Source organism: Sapajus apella, unplaced genomic scaffold (assembly GCF_009761245.1).
Source record: "Sapajus apella isolate SASKATOON/1434 unplaced genomic scaffold, GSC_monkey_1.0 scaffold82, whole genome shotgun sequence".
Lineage (NCBI taxonomy): Eukaryota > Metazoa > Chordata > Mammalia > Primates > Cebidae > Sapajus > Sapajus apella.
In genome coordinates this window covers 6,497,473-6,512,681 of record NW_022437022.1, presented here as the reverse complement: position 1 = coordinate 6,512,681, position 15,209 = coordinate 6,497,473, and the positions used below count along the sequence as shown (strand labels likewise).

Genomic DNA, 15,209 nt, shown 5'->3' with positions numbered 1-15,209 from the left:
TCAGATGAACAAATTAAAATGATTACCTTTTTAAGAAAAGTTAATGTCGGTGTGTTTTCACAAAGCCCATGGTTGTGGGACAGTCGATTCTGATTAGTCCTATTTAACCAACATTTATTGATTACTATGTGCTGATTAGCTCTGTGCACCAGAATGTCTGGTGGCGATGGAAATGTTCTCTCTCTCCATGCAACCCAATGTGTCAGTCCCTGCACTTATGGCTATTGAGCACTTGGAATAAGGCTCATAAGGAACAGAGTTATTCATTTTATTTAATTTTAATAAATGTACATTTAAATGGGCACAACATTTTGGATGGTGCAGATATAGAACAGATATGGATGTTTCAAAGATACAAAAATGAGTGTGATTTGGTTTTTCTCTCAGAATACCTACCATGCTGTGGGAGAAATAAAGTGCATACATAGTTTTAAACTAAGATTTCAATTGATTTTTGTGAAACCTTGGTAAAACGTAACATTTGTATGGAAGAAAAAAAGAGTCCAAGAATAGCCAAGGAAATTTTGAAGAGGAGCAAGGTGAGGGGAGAGGAAAGGTGGGATTTGTCTTTCTAGATATTAAGACTGGAATGAATAGTGAAATATTAGTCTAGAGGTGGTCAAATAGAGCAGTAGAACAGAATGAAGGCTCAGAAATAGATTGAAACAGGGGCAGGAACCTAATTTAAGAGACAGGCAATAGTATAAGTCAAGGAGAAGGTCATTAAGTGGCATTTGGGTGACTGGTTGTCCAGCCAGAAAAAAATAAGTAAAGTTAGATCCCACCATTCTCTGCACAGAAGTAACTCCAGAGATATTAAAATTTAATTTGAAAAATATGATTCAATAAGAATATATAGAAGAAAGTACTTAAGATCTCAGACTAGAGCAGGATTTTCATAACAAGTCTAAAAAAGCAGAAGCTATGAAGGAGGATGATCGGTTTTACTATATCAGAATTTAAAATTTATGTAGCATCCAAGACACTAAAAGTTAAAAGACAACACCCATACTGAGATTGTATATATACAGCTGGCAGAGGAACAGAATACACAAATATGCAAATAATCTCCCAAAAATCAAAAAAGAAAAAAAACACCACAGATAACAAAACATAAGCACATGATAAGAAGAAGCAACTCACAGAAGACAAAACCTGAATGGTGAATAAATATGTAAATGTATTAGTCACGTCCCTGATTAGTTCAGAAACACATAAATCAGAACAATGCGACTGCATTTTTTCACACATAATATCTGCTAACATGGTTGAGCCTAACAAGATCAGGTGTTGGTGTGGATGTGAATCATCTCATGTGTTGCTGGTGGGGTGTCAATTGAGAACAGTTATAGACAGCAATGTCGAGTGAAGTTCAGACATGCACAGTTACCATTCATCTAGTCTACTTCCAGGCATTTATCTTTGAACAATTCTTGCATAAATGCATAAAGAAATATGCACAATATGTTCACTGCGGCACAATTTGTAATCGTAAAAAATTAAAAATGAGCTAAATGTCCCCCAGTAGGGGGATGGCAAACTCATAGGATGACGACCTGATAGAATAACACAAGCAGTTAGAATAAATGAGCTAGACCTTTATATATCAAGGCTAGCAGTTCTGAAAAATATATTGTGGAGTAGAAAAAAAAAAAAAAAAAGGGACAGAAAACTATGTAGAGTATGGTACCATTTATGCAAAATTTTCAAAGCACTCCAGATACCATCTACTGTTTGTTTGCAATGCCAGTGTGTTACAGACTTCAAAGAGATAAGGATAATAGCTTACTGGGAATTGCATCTGGACAAGAGAGGCCTGGGGTCTTGAGGGTGCCCACTCAGGTCTTACTCCTGACCTCCAGAGCCAAGATGTTGTGCTCACCTAAAACCAATCACCCTCCTTCCCCATCCCACTTCCAACCACACTCTGAGAGCTGGGACCCTGGGACCCTGGGAGTCCCTGCCCAGTAGCTCTGAGCCCCATGTCCCAAAGAAAAGACCTAATGGTGCCTCCAGGGAGGAGGAGAGGAGACAGAGGATAGGATCTGAAGGAATAGGAAGGAGACTTCAGCTGTGTCTGTGATACGTCGGGACTTTATAACAAAATATCCAAAGCAAACGCAAGATGGCATTTGCTAATTCTGGGGGTGGGTGATATTTTTGTCACACTCTGTAATTAGCTTAATTAGCTGACTCTTACCTAGCACTTTATGTTTCAAGGCCTGTTCGAAGTGACTTTCATTAAAAATGAGAAGGTTCCATTATTACTCAATTTTACGGAAGAGGCTAAATAACTTGCTAAATATATCACTCAGCTATAAGGAGGAGAGGGGGATTTGAACCCAGTGGGTCTGGCTCCCAGGTCCTTCATGAAGTTAGCAACTATACTGGATCTATCTGTCCATAGGCTGAGATGATTTCTTTTTTTTTTTTTTTTTAAGTAATTAAAATTAATTAACCTGACAAGCACAGTACAAAAAATAGTGAAGTTCCATGAAAATTTTCTTATATATGTTAGGGGCAGTTATGAGGACTACATTGCCAAGGGAGGAAGTCAGTGGTGGTGGTTGGGGAAGACTTTGAAGAGGGGCTGTTGACATTTGAACCAGGCCTTGCTGGGTGGTGGGCAGGGAGGAATAGGAGGATGAAATTCCAAGAAGAGGAAACCTTGTGTGTACAGGCATAGATTTTAAAATTTTCAAGAAGAATTTGAAGATTAGCAAGTAGTTGTGTTTGGCTGTCCACAAGGGAACAATTTGGGGAAGAATGCAGGTTAGGACTTAGAAAGGGAGAGTGAGAAAGGAGAATTTTAGAAAACAAGGCAAGCTGCTGAAGGTGGAACCCTGAAGCTGCACTGTGGGAAGATGATCCTGAGCGCAGGCTGGACCAGAGGACAGATGCTGCAAGGGCGGAACCCTGAGGGGAGCCCTAGGCAATCATCTAGCTGGGAGGAGGGGACATATGAGTGTGTGTGTGTGTGTGTGTGGTGTGTGTGTGTGTGTGTGTGTGTGTGTGTGATGGGGGAGTCAAGAAGCATCTGTTTATTTCACAGATATTTACTAAGGACCTATAATGCACCAAACACTGTTCCAGGAAGTAGCAATAGAAGAAAACAGACAAAACTCTCCCCTCATGAAACTTGAGTTGTAATGGAGGGACACAGATAAGATGAATAAATAAAATGAATAAGCATAAATATATGATAAACGAATAAAAATATATCTACGTTAGATACAGTAAGTGCTTTGGAGACAAAGCAGGAAAGGGAATGTGCTTGTGTGTGCAGTGGTTGGGGTGGATTGTTGACTGGTGAAAGTTCCCTGAAAATTCACTGACAAGCGGCAGATCACTAGGAGAAAAGGTGTACTCATTTATTTAAGGTGGACATGGGGGACTTCAGAATGAAGACCCAAAGCTACAGGGGAAATTATCTACTTTAATGCATAGATTCAACAAAAATATGTATAGCCCTGTTGAAATAGGATTGAGCCAAATGCGTGTGATCTAATGCTAATACTGAGTAGGGAAACCCAGAGAGGCAGCTGTGTCTCGATTCTCCTTGGCCTCTCTGGGCAGCACTTTTTCTCGCCCTTTCTAAAGGTCAGGACTTCTGTGGAATGGGAGATCTTAGGACTACAATCAACAAGGTGGAACCGGTGATTTCTTCATGGCCAGTTTTTACATAGACGAGTGAGGGAAAATCCCAGTGATATTTGTGTTTTATGACTGGCTTTGGGGAAAAACGTTCTGGTTTGGATGGCTAGCCTGGGGGAGAATGGGACCAAGACACAGCAGGGCAGAAGACACACAGAGACTGCTTCGGAGGCCTTTATTTTGGGGTATTGTTTTCTGAGCCTCAACATTCGCAAAAGGGGTGCCAAAGTCGAGGTGACCTAAAAGTACAGGCCTGAGGAGTGAGGCGTGTCCCCGCCATCGCTCTGTTCTGAGCCTGAGCCCAGGACATGGTTGCGTCGAGAGGCAGGGCAGGAAAGGGGAGCTGGCTTGGAGGGGGGCAGACTGAGTCTGGGGTCCAGCGGGCAGTTGAAACTCTGGTGAGGACCTGAGGCCGGTTTCAATTCAAGCAGCTTGGCTTCTGACTCCTTGTTCGAGAGGAGGAACCCCAAGTCCGCGCTCGCTCTGTCAGTCTCCGGGGGCTTTGGAAAAAAGCGAGGTAAAGGCAGAACGTGGGCGGATAACGTGGGGGCATGGGGGACCGCGACCCAGCCCAGGCAAGGCATCCTAGCGCTCACCCAGCAGCCTGGGCAGCCGGGGCAGGAAGTTCTGATCTGGCTCTGCAGAATCGTAGCGGGCAATAAATAAGTGGAAAAACCAGGATTCAAACCAACCACTAACACCTTTCCCTGGCGCTGAGGCCGAGGGTAGGTGGGAAGGCCCTGGCGTAGGAAGTCTGCGTCAGGCCTGGCCTTGGGGCGATCCCTTCTCATCCCGAACCTCCTGGACGCCGAGCTAGCCCCTTTGCCAGTGTGGGCTGCCCGGCTGCCCTCTGGGGACAGTTGATCAAATCCCGGTTGTGGCTCTCAATGGGTCGAGGGCGATGGCCAGCGCTGTGCTGTGAACCGGCTGCCCTACCCTGCCCCACATGCTCGCAGGAGGCCTCTGCACGCGCTAGGGCCAAGAGCTGGAGGCGGCTCTGCTGGGTACAGGCACCGGACCCTGGGCGCGCGCGTCCTTAGTCCCCGGGCTGCACTCGGGACCGCTGAGATATCGAGTCCCAGAAGTCCCGGGAGTGGTCGGGTGACCCTGGAACGTTCTTCTTCTGGAACCCGACCCGGGGCGGACTGCAGAGCAGGAGCTGGCAGGGACCAAAGGGAGCTCCGCGCCAGGCCCGAGGCTGCGCCCGTCACTCGCGGTCCCGGGCCGGGTCCCTGGCGCTCCCTGGCGCGCAGCCAGAGAGCTCCGCCCCGGGCCCCACCGCGCGCCCACCTCTACCCTCTGCGCCGGTCCCGCTGCCGTCTCTCCCGCGACCTATGGCTGGGGGCTGCTGCGGGCGCCCGGGGAAAGGAGGCGGGGGCCGCGGGGGGCAGGAGGAGCTGCGGCGGCTGGCACCGCGCCAGGGCGAGTGAGGCGGGTGGCGTGGGGGAGGCGGCGGAGTAAAGAGAGGCGGCTGGCTGGGCTCGCGGGTCACTCGGAGGCGCGGGCTGCGGGCGGCGGGCGCACCATGCTCTCCTTCGACGAGGCGCTGCAGCAGGCGGGCGAGTTCGGGCGCTTCCAGCGGCGCGTGTTCCTGCTGCTGTGCCTGACCGGCGTCACCTTCGCCTTCCTCTTCGTCGGCGTGGTCTTCCTGGGCACACAGCCCAACCACTACTGGTGCCGCGGGCCAAGTGCTGCGGCGCTGGCGGAGCGCTGCGGCTGGAGCCCGGAGGAGGAGTGGAACCGCACGGCGCCCGACTCCCGCGGCCCCGAGCCCCCCGAGCGCCGCGGCAGCTGCCAGCGCTACCTCCTGGAGGCGGCCAACGACAGCGCCGCCGCCGGCGCGCTCAGCTGCGCGGACCCGCTCGCCGCCTTCCCCAACCGTTCGGCGCCCCTGGTCCCGTGCAGTGGCGGCTGGCGCTACGCCCAGACCCACTCCACCATCGTCAGCGAGGTAAGGGCGCCCCGGCCCTTTGGAAGCCGGCGGGAGAGGACGTTGCTGGCTCCACGGCGGACACGCCGCGTGTGAGACGCTCCCTCCAGGGGAGGAGAGGGGGACCGGGCGGCTACCTCTGGGGACAGACGGGATTCAGCGCACCCTTGGAAGTGCCGTGTCGTAAATGCTGGGAAAATCCTTTCGTTATTTGACTGAGCCCGTGAGTCAATGCACACATGCTTTGGGTGTGAACAAAAACTTTCCTTGAAGCCAACTCGTAAACGCCTGGCGCACACCTGCTCAGGAGTCAAAGATCCAGCACAGCATTCGTTATCTTTGACATGTGCGGGCGCCGTCATTGCAAATTACGGGTTGGCGCGTGATAGGGAACTTCAGTCTCTGGGGCAAGCGACGTTGGCAGGTCCGGATTAGGTTCGCTTGTGGTCTCCAGGGGTCAAAGGAAAGAGGGAACCAACGTTGGAAGGCAGCAGCCATTTTTTCTAGTTGCCCAGATGGTTGCCCGAAACGCAAGGGGACAAAGGTCGAGGCTCTCCCCGGCCATGGTTTTGATAAAATTGCTTTGGGGCAAAGAGCAACATCTGAGAGAAGCTGGGAAAACTGAAATATTGGATAAATTTTAGTTTTTCCCTGCTAATACATTACAGGAACATAGCAGAAGGGCCACAGCCTTCCAACGCAATCCCCAACCCATTTACGGGTGGTGGGGCGGGGGTTGCTGCAGCAGGGTGGGCGGGAGCAATTCCCACATTTTGGGCACACTGTGCATTTGGAAGTTAGGGGAGCTTCCCTAACCCTTGGCCTCAGGAATCTGTTTCTGCATCCCTGCTGAAATTGAAGATTGCCTCTCTGTGAGGTCCAGAAATAGAGCAGAGTCACTTTGTCATAATCAGAACTCAGAAACGGCCTCAGGTGAGCATGGGTTGCAAGGATGAACAGTTTTATTGAGCTTTGTCTACAATCACAGCTTAAGTTAATTTTGAAAAAAAAAAAAAAAAGATTGAATGTAATCAGGGACATTAGGACAAAAAAGGTTTTTCTTTATTTCTTGTCATAAACTTTTTAAAGTCACCTTGTTGGATTATGGGGAAACACCGGATTAGGAGGCAGGAGCGCCCTTTCTGTTGCTGATACCCTTCGTCTGGTGAGCTCATCTCTCTGCAGTTGGGATTGTCGTGGTTGCTGTTTTCCATAACACCATGTGCAAGTGTGTTCGCACAGTAGATGGCTCTATGCTAACTGCTCCAGGGATAAAACCCCTGGCAGGAGAGCCAGGCAATGTGTATGTGTGTTTGGGATCTTTCTAGAACATCATGTGCTGGTGTGTTAGCACATTGGGTGGCTCTATGCTAAGTTCTTCAGGGATGCCCCCGGCAGGACAGCCAGGCAATGTGTTTGTGTGTTTGGGGTTTTTCTATAACACCATGTGCAGACGTGTTAGCACGCTGGGTGGCTCTATGCTGAGTGATCTCAGGATAAAACCCCCTGGCAGGCCAGCCAGATAATACATATGTGTATTTGGGATCTTTAATTTCTACTTAATCCATGTAAGGCTGGGGACTGCTTTCTAGTCGGTGGTGGTCCTGTTAGGAATTTCACAGCTGAAAGGACAGGGCATGGAATTGGGTGACAGAGGGCATTATCTCTGTGTTTCCCTAGAATTACATCTGTTAGGTGGCTCCTTCCACTCCACTCAGCAGTGTTGCCAGTTCACTTACTTCCCAAGTGAACTGGAAGACCCACATGGAGGGCACACAGCTGATTTTTGAGGATATTTAAAGATGAAGAAGAAAATGAGCCTCAAAAAGTGCTTAAGTGAAGTTTGCATGAGTGAGCGTGATCCATGGACATCAAAGAAGACAGACATAAAAATCTGTAATTTAATGCCCTGACAGATACTTTGGAGACATTCTGGGGTTGCAGGGTTACTAGCATTCTGGGGTTACATCAAGGTGATTTTATGAAGATCATGGCTCCTAAAGTGCGGTGTGGAATGGTGGAGGGTCAGCGGGTGGCTTGGTTTCCAGCTGGCTGTATGGCTTGGGTGAGTTACTTGCCCTCTCTGGGCTTGGTTTCTCAGCTGTAAAATCAGGCATTGGATTAAGCCCTTTATAATGCCCCCAATGCCATCAGTGTCGCCAGCCAGTTACTGTTTGGTATGTCCAGAGCAATGATAAAAAATCTTCTAGAAAGTAGAATGGTATTAAGAATGTACCCCTTAAAGCCCCAAACAAGTTTTTGAAATATATGGGAGAGATTCTTTTTTAAATCCCAAATAGTTTTGTGCTTCTTTTGGTTTGTTTTTTATGTTTGGATTCTTAAGAGGAGAACCCTCATCTATTCAGAAAGTTCAACTACCCAAAACAAGTCAGTCTCTCTCTGAATTCCTCATAGCAGATATTTTGCTGTCTTTGGTTCAACTAATTTTTTTCTTTCAAATTCTTCCTGATGAAAGGAACTGTAGTTCCACCTTCAGCTAACATTATGTATCCAGTGTATTTTTATAAGCTTGAAGCCTAAGATATAAGTCATGCAAAGGGGTGAATTGGGAGAGTTTATAAAGTGGGTGGGATGACCAGACACTGGAATGCCTCCATATGGCTATTATACTTCATCCTTGTACCATGGTGGGTGAGGTATCATTGTCCCGGCTTTATAGAAGAGAGACCAGAGGACCTTCCAGGGTCCCACACCATTTATGTAGCCATATTGGATTCAAATCCAGGTGCCTCCATTGTAAGTCAGTCCACTTTCCTTCATGAAGTACTCAAAATCCTACAAACAAGTCAGTTAAACACGGTACTCAGATCTTTCACACTTTACAGCCTGCAGAAACCTTGTTGAAACTTTTTACTTATCTTGTTACTATCATCCTCCTCCAATGGGCTACTCTGTTTCATTTTAAAGTGTCAGGATCCATAGTCAGCCAGACTGGCAGATGGGAAGGCTGTGCTTTCATTTGGTGTGAATGGTTCTCTAGCCTCCTGATGTGAAAGTTGCAGAATGGTAATTTAAGTCTCATACACTTGTATGTATGTAAGATGCATTCAAGTTGCATCTTACAACTTGAGATAGCTCTAAGGTGCTAAGTCAGAAATCAATGCCAAGGGCACAGCCCTTTATGGCCTGCTCCCCATTTGTGTCTCCCACTCAAGGCAAGGCAGTGGATTTATCACTTACATTGAACTTCCTCGGTGGAGACTTTTCTAATGTCTAAATCTCAGCTTTATCTGGTTGTCAGATATTGGGCAGAATAAAATATGATGTAATGCAGAGAAGTGAGTCTGAGCCCCTGTCTCAAATATTTCAATTCACTGCCCAGGGAGTGTCTTCAAGATTGATGTTAGGATTTTTCAATGCTTGCTAATATGCCACGGATAAACAAAAAGGAGCTTCTCCCTAGGCTGTCACTTGGAGCAGGGCTTCAGAACACCTTTTAAAGCAGACCGAATCACACTTGGTTTTCCTTTCTAGATCATTTTGACTTGGAATCACTCTTTCCCTTCCAGATTACCTGGCTGAATCTATAAAAGCTGAATCCATTGTTTGTTTTTATTAGAAGAGTATGTCTTTCCCATACTTTCTGAAACATCAACAATTCAACAAAAGTTGTATTTTATGTTGACTCTTGTCCCTCAAAGTAGCTAGTCCTTTTTGCTGATGACAAAAGTGTTTTAATAGTTTATTTTTAATGAAGTGAAAGCAGGACTCTTAATGAGTAAACAGCCAACCCACTGGGTGTCTTATTCTTGGTATAAACAGCAGGATGGCCAAACGGATCCATGCAGCAATGCTTTATGGACCTCAGAACAAGGAAAATATTTACAATAAGGAGCTTCATTATGAGAATATGCAAGAGTATCTCCTGCTCCTCTCTGCCAGCTGATATTTGGGATAATCAACATCAGTTCAGCTGAAGTTTGTTAAGCATTTATTATATTCTAGGCACTGGGCCAGGCTGGGGATACAAAGATACATGAGTCTTTCTCCAAGCAGCATGAAGCCTGGCAGGGAAAATTGCAGAGATAATGTGATGACAGCAGCAGTGGGTATGGTGAAGGGGCAAAGGAGTAAACCAGGACAGAAAGTACATTGACCTTGACCTCAGCCTCAGAAGACAAGGAGGGGTCCAAGAGGAAAATGTGAGGGAAGAGTTGCTCCATTCTCAAGCCCTCTCATCTTCATTATGTTCTCTGCAGCCATTTGCTTTTTGTCCTTGGGAGCAGTGGTTGGTGCGCATTCGTGGGTCACACACAAAGGGTTTGGAATCAAAAGATGAGGGTTGGAGTTCAGGAATTTTCCTTCTTCACAAACATCCAGGGCCCTAGGGCCCTTGCAGGTGGTCCATGGACCACACAAGGAGACGAGCTGGGTGTTTCTCAATGAGGAGCGTGATGAGAATATAATGACTGGGAAAGATGTGCCAGTTCCACAAGCACACCCTGCAGACTCTGGGATGGAAACATTATCCCTTTAGCCTCAGGCATCCCAAATCTTATCAGATGAAATGCTGCTGTTTATTTTCAGGAAGCTTTGAGCTCTCCAGGGATGGGCAACTGATAATAAAATCCTGGAATTAATTGGGGTGCAGGGAAGCCCACAGCTGAACCACACCTTCTGGGAATCTCGGCAAACCTCAGAAAGGAGCTTTGGGCAAAGGTAGGGGACTCCAACAGATGTGGCAGAGACATCTGTACTTTTGGACCCATGGGTTATTTTTGGCATTGGCATCTTAGTAGAGTGGAAAGAATATACATGTCCTTTGGTGTCAGATAAATCTTGTCCTAAATCCCAGCCCCTCCATTTATTAACTTGAAGGGCAAGTCAACTGAGCATCTGCCTGAACCTCAGTTTCTCAGCACTAGAATGAGTGCGAGAATGCCTACATTAGCAATTGGCTTGACATATGCATGCGAAGTGCCTGCCATTGTGCCTGGTCATAAGTGGCGCTCAGGACAGTTGGTTCCTGTGAGCACATAAAGACTCTTAAGCCAGGTGGGAGTCAAGAGGGAGGGAAGAAGCAGGCAATGGGCCAGATTAGACCCTGGAGCTGTAAGTCTGCTGATCCCTAGTTGAGCATAATAAATCACTGATAATTTTGCCTTAAAGATAGAAAGTCAAACTCTTGGCCTGGTGTGCTGGTTCATGCCTGTAATCTCAGGAGTTTGAGGCCACTCTAGGCAACATAGTGAGACCCCATCTCTTAAAAGATATTTAAAAATTTTTTTAAAATTAGCTGAGTGTGGTGGTGCATGCCTGTAGTCTTATTTACTCGGGAGGTTGAACCCAAGAGGTTGAATTGTGCCACTGTACTCCAGCCTGGGTGACAAAGAAAGACCTTGTCTCTAAGAAATAAAATAAAATATCTTGGGCACTAATTTGCTCTAGAGGCGGAGAATATCAATACTTTCCCACTGGATGCTACAGGTAGGTCATATTTCCCAGCTTCCCTTGCAGCTAGAGGGGCCATGTGTCTGAGTCCTGGGGACTCAATGTTGGGGAAGGTTATTGGAACTGCTAGGCCCAGAGCCTAAGCCACCTTTCTCCTGCAGTCCCTAAAGGATGGTAGAGCTCTTACATGGAAGGATATGGGTTCTTGGAAGCCTGCAAGGAGGGCAGGAACCCCATACTTCCCCTCTGCACCAATTCATCTGCACAGGAATATGGGATTGTGAATAAGAAATAAGCTTTATTGTGTTACATAACTGAGGCTTGGGAGATTGCTTTTTACAGCTCCTACTGTTAGGCTGCTCTGACTCATACAGCATTTTAGTGTGTTTCCTGGTAGGGCACAGGTCAAAGGCTGCGGGCACCTGATAAAACGGTATGGAGTTGGTGCCTCTGAGAGCATCCTCCCCTGGGTCTGGTACACAAGGTCTCCGTGCCTCCACCCCATGTCTCTGCCCTCTCTGGGCACTCCCGCTCTCCAGGCGGTGACCCTGGGACATGTGCCACAGCTGTCCTCGCCTTGGGCTCTTGTGTGTGCTGTTTCCTTTCCTTTCCTCAAACACCTGTCTTCTTTCCTCATGAGGCTGTTCTGTTTTGTACCTTTACACACAGCTTAGAGTTACCTGTTCCAGAAACACCTTCCCCAGCACGACCTCCACCCCAGGCTGGGCTTGGCTTCTTTTCTCTGTCTAGCTGCCCTCACTGCTCATCTGGTGTGCACTGCCTCATCAGACTCTGGGGGGCTGGAGGGTGAGCAGCCTAACCCGGTGTTTGGCAAATATTTGTGATTAAATTAATGAGTGAATGAGAAAGGGATTGTGTGGTACATATAATGCTTTTTATGACCATGGCTGGGCCAACCCTGGAATTGGCTTTCAGAGATTAACACAGGCCCTCTCCCAACGTGTTGCTTCCTGCTGACCCTAACACGATTCCTTGTCATCCTCCTCCTTGCATCCACGAGGTGTGATCAGTCACCGGCTGACCAATCATAGGCGGCCATGGCCCCCCACAGACCTCCGGAGCAGGGAAAACAGATCTCCACTTCACTCCACTCCTATCTGCTCATGGGATCTGTGTCCGCAGAATCCTAATGTAGGAGATGTGACCTGGAACACGAAAGGAATAGGAAGGAATAGAACTGCTGGCTCCTTGGGGCCATAATTTCAATGTGCTGACGTCCGTTGTGCAAAAGAGGCCTTTCTCAGCTGTCCTGGCACAGCACAGCGGTCTGTGTCATCAGCCGAGCCCACTCCAGGGCAGCTGGGCACAGGCGTGAGGCCCAGCGCAGCCAGGAGCAATGAGGGGCCTGGGCTGTGCAGCTCCCAGGGTGCAGAGCTGCCCCCTTCACCGCTATGGAGTGGGGAGCAAACACCACCTCACTTGCCAAATAAAATCAAACTTTTCCTACCTCAGCTGGAATAAAACCTGTCATAAACAGTTGATAAAATAAAAACTTTCTGCCTCAGTTTTTCCCCCCTCTTAAGCCATAACCAAGAAAGGACATGTATTTATATTCTGTGAGGAAAAAGCAAAGTTTTAATGATCTTTGGTGCAGCTTTAAAAATGATAAATGGCTGTTGAGCTTGTCAAATGATGACTAATACTGTTGTATCTGGGTGAGATCAGTGACAGTTTTTTAAGGGTTATCATGCTCTTACTTTTCTTTGTGTTGGTAATAAAACAAAATAACTCTGTGGCTGGTACTTGTGCAATAAGGAGACCCTGCAATTTAATTAATTAGTCAAACAAACAGGCTATTTTATGAAGCAATAGAAAGCTATAATTAAATCTAGCCTTGTAGATTTGATATATCACAATACCAGGAGATAAAAGCTACAGAAAATTGGTGATAGGGTTGAGACTCCACTTTGTTCTAGATAATACACCTTTGTGATAATAGAGAAAATTAGTGAGGGATGAAGTTTAGGGGCTTAGAAGAAGGTGAATAAATAAATGTGACTTAAAAAATTCTGGGGCAGGCATCCATCACATCCACCCCACCTTCCCTAACATCTGCTTTCCATCCAAGTGCCCGGTAGAGTCCAAGAAGGGGACCTGTCCTTGGCTGTGAGCATAGTGGAAGCCACTGGATGGAGCAAGGGAGGGCTCAAGCCTGGACCTCAGAAACAAAGGCACTTACTCCACTTTCAAACTCAGTCCTGGGAGGCAGGTGACCTCTCTTGTAGGATTGCTATAGGGCAGTAGCAATGGAGATAACCAAGTGATGCAAGTCTGGCTTTCCACGTTAACAGAGACCACTGGGCCCATCATGGAAAAGCATCTCAGAAGCCTTTCCCAGTTGCTGCCTCTGCCCAGCGTATGCACAACATGGCTCTGATTCCATGATACTTCTGCCAACGGGAAGCTTTGGGCGACCGACAGCACAAAATGAAAGACAACATGTGTGTTTCCAGGACAGTGGGGAGGGACACTGTAAGCTGATGCTTCTGAGACAGAAACAGAAGGGACAAGGTGCCAGGAGCTCCTACGCTGAAAACTGTTTGTAGCACATTTATGGGGATTAAGTGGATGTGGTGAAAATAGCATGCACATTTAATATTGATGATGTTTTAAAAAGCAATGTGCTGCAAACATCTGCTGAGAAATGAATGCTCTTTGATGGTTCACAAATGAGTGTTTTAAAGCAAATACTCATAGAGAAGCCACCTTGATAGTTAAAAACATTAACTGTCCAGGGTAGAGGAGAAAATTAGATTGAAAATAATTCAAATTAATTTGGCCACAACTTAAAAAAATCAAATAAATAAATGTCCAAGTTACTAGAGTGTAAGAAAGTGTTCCAGAAACCTTGGCCACAGAGGTTCTTGATCTTCCTGTGTGGCAGTTAGTGGGAAATCGTGTGACAAATTTATTACATCTTTTGTCAGCCCCTAGCATCCTTGTAAAATTGTTATAATTGCCTATCCAGTCCATATCTATATAGAGCATACACTGAATAATTTTTATTTTAAATCCAACCAAGTCGAATACATTATAGAAACAAATAAAATTGTTTTTCTATTTATTAACTTCAGAGATCATTAGATAATAACAATTCGTTGTTGCCAATTTTTGTGGAAAAATGATTAAATTTTAGATCTGAATTGGTTTAGTGTACTGTATTGCTAAGGCAAACAGGTGGCTAAGAACATAGATGTCCTAGTTGTGTGGATGAGAGAAAATGGCTGAATTTGAGGGTTTCTGAGCTCTGGACTAGTCCTGTCCTGGGATTTTCCTGGTTTGAGGGGGAGATTTACATAAATAAGGCATTCAAAGTGCTTGTCCTGTTGTCTGAGATATGTAAGTACCTGATGACGGTCATAGATGTTGACAACAGTTACTGAGGAAGTTAACTCGGAGAGGCAGCTGGGGCCTGGAAATCTGGGCAGATGGCAAGCCCCTAGGGCTGAGGTAAGTGTACTTTAGGGAGGGCACCAAGATTCCAATACTCAGGGTCCACTCTCTGGAGCTGGTATAAACTGGAACTTAGTAATGAAAACTAAGTAATGGCCCAGGCTAGAGGTTGGAGCTACCTGATTTGGCAAGATTTCTGAAGCCCCCATGGATTCGGTTGTGACATAGAGTGAACAATCCCCCCATTAAGGTGGCTCTGCAGACAGATGAGAAACATGCAGGAACCGCAGAGCATGTGGAAGGTCCTGGCCATAAGCCAGTTCCCTCCTTCCTGCTCTTTGTCACTAACTGTGGTGCCCAAGTCCTCACCTTGCCTGGTCTGGTCTGGGCTTGCTGGGTGTAGACTCACTCAGAACCCCACACTGCTTTCTGATTGCAGTCTGATCACAGTGATGCTGGGACAGAGCCCTGGACTTTCCTAGAACCAGGGAAATCCCAGGCTGGGCTAGACCAGAGCTCAGTGGGGGCTGAAGACTCAGCTGTGGGGCTGCGGGGCTTGAGCTCCATCCCAGGTTTTCTCGTGAGCACTGGAAATCCTTCAGTAAATATGGACAACAGAAGGTGTCCCAAAGGTGCTGTGGTTAGAAAGGCAGCCATCTGGCTCATGCCTGTATTCTAGCTGGGTCAATAAGACAAATTTGCCTGAGGTTGTTTGGGGGGCAGTTTTGCAAAGGCTCTGTAGGCAATCAAGATATCAGATCACAGTGTGCTTGTGTTGCTATGAGAATCTGATCTCAAA

The 15,209-nt window shown here is 46.8% G+C and overlaps 1 protein-coding gene across 1 annotated transcript in view; it reads left to right on the top strand.

Moving 5' to 3' along the window:
* Window positions 1–5,145: 5,145 nt before the first annotated feature.
* SLC22A3 (solute carrier family 22 member 3) overlaps window positions 5,146–15,209 on the top strand; it is a 104,784-nt gene continuing 94,720 nt past the window's right edge. Inside the window, exon 1 of the mRNA XM_032253137.1 lies at window positions 5,146–5,605. Coding sequence (XP_032109028.1) covers window positions 5,180–5,605 — 426 coding nt within the window. The 5' untranslated portion in view covers window positions 5,146–5,179. The remainder of the gene's footprint in view (window positions 5,606–15,209) is intronic.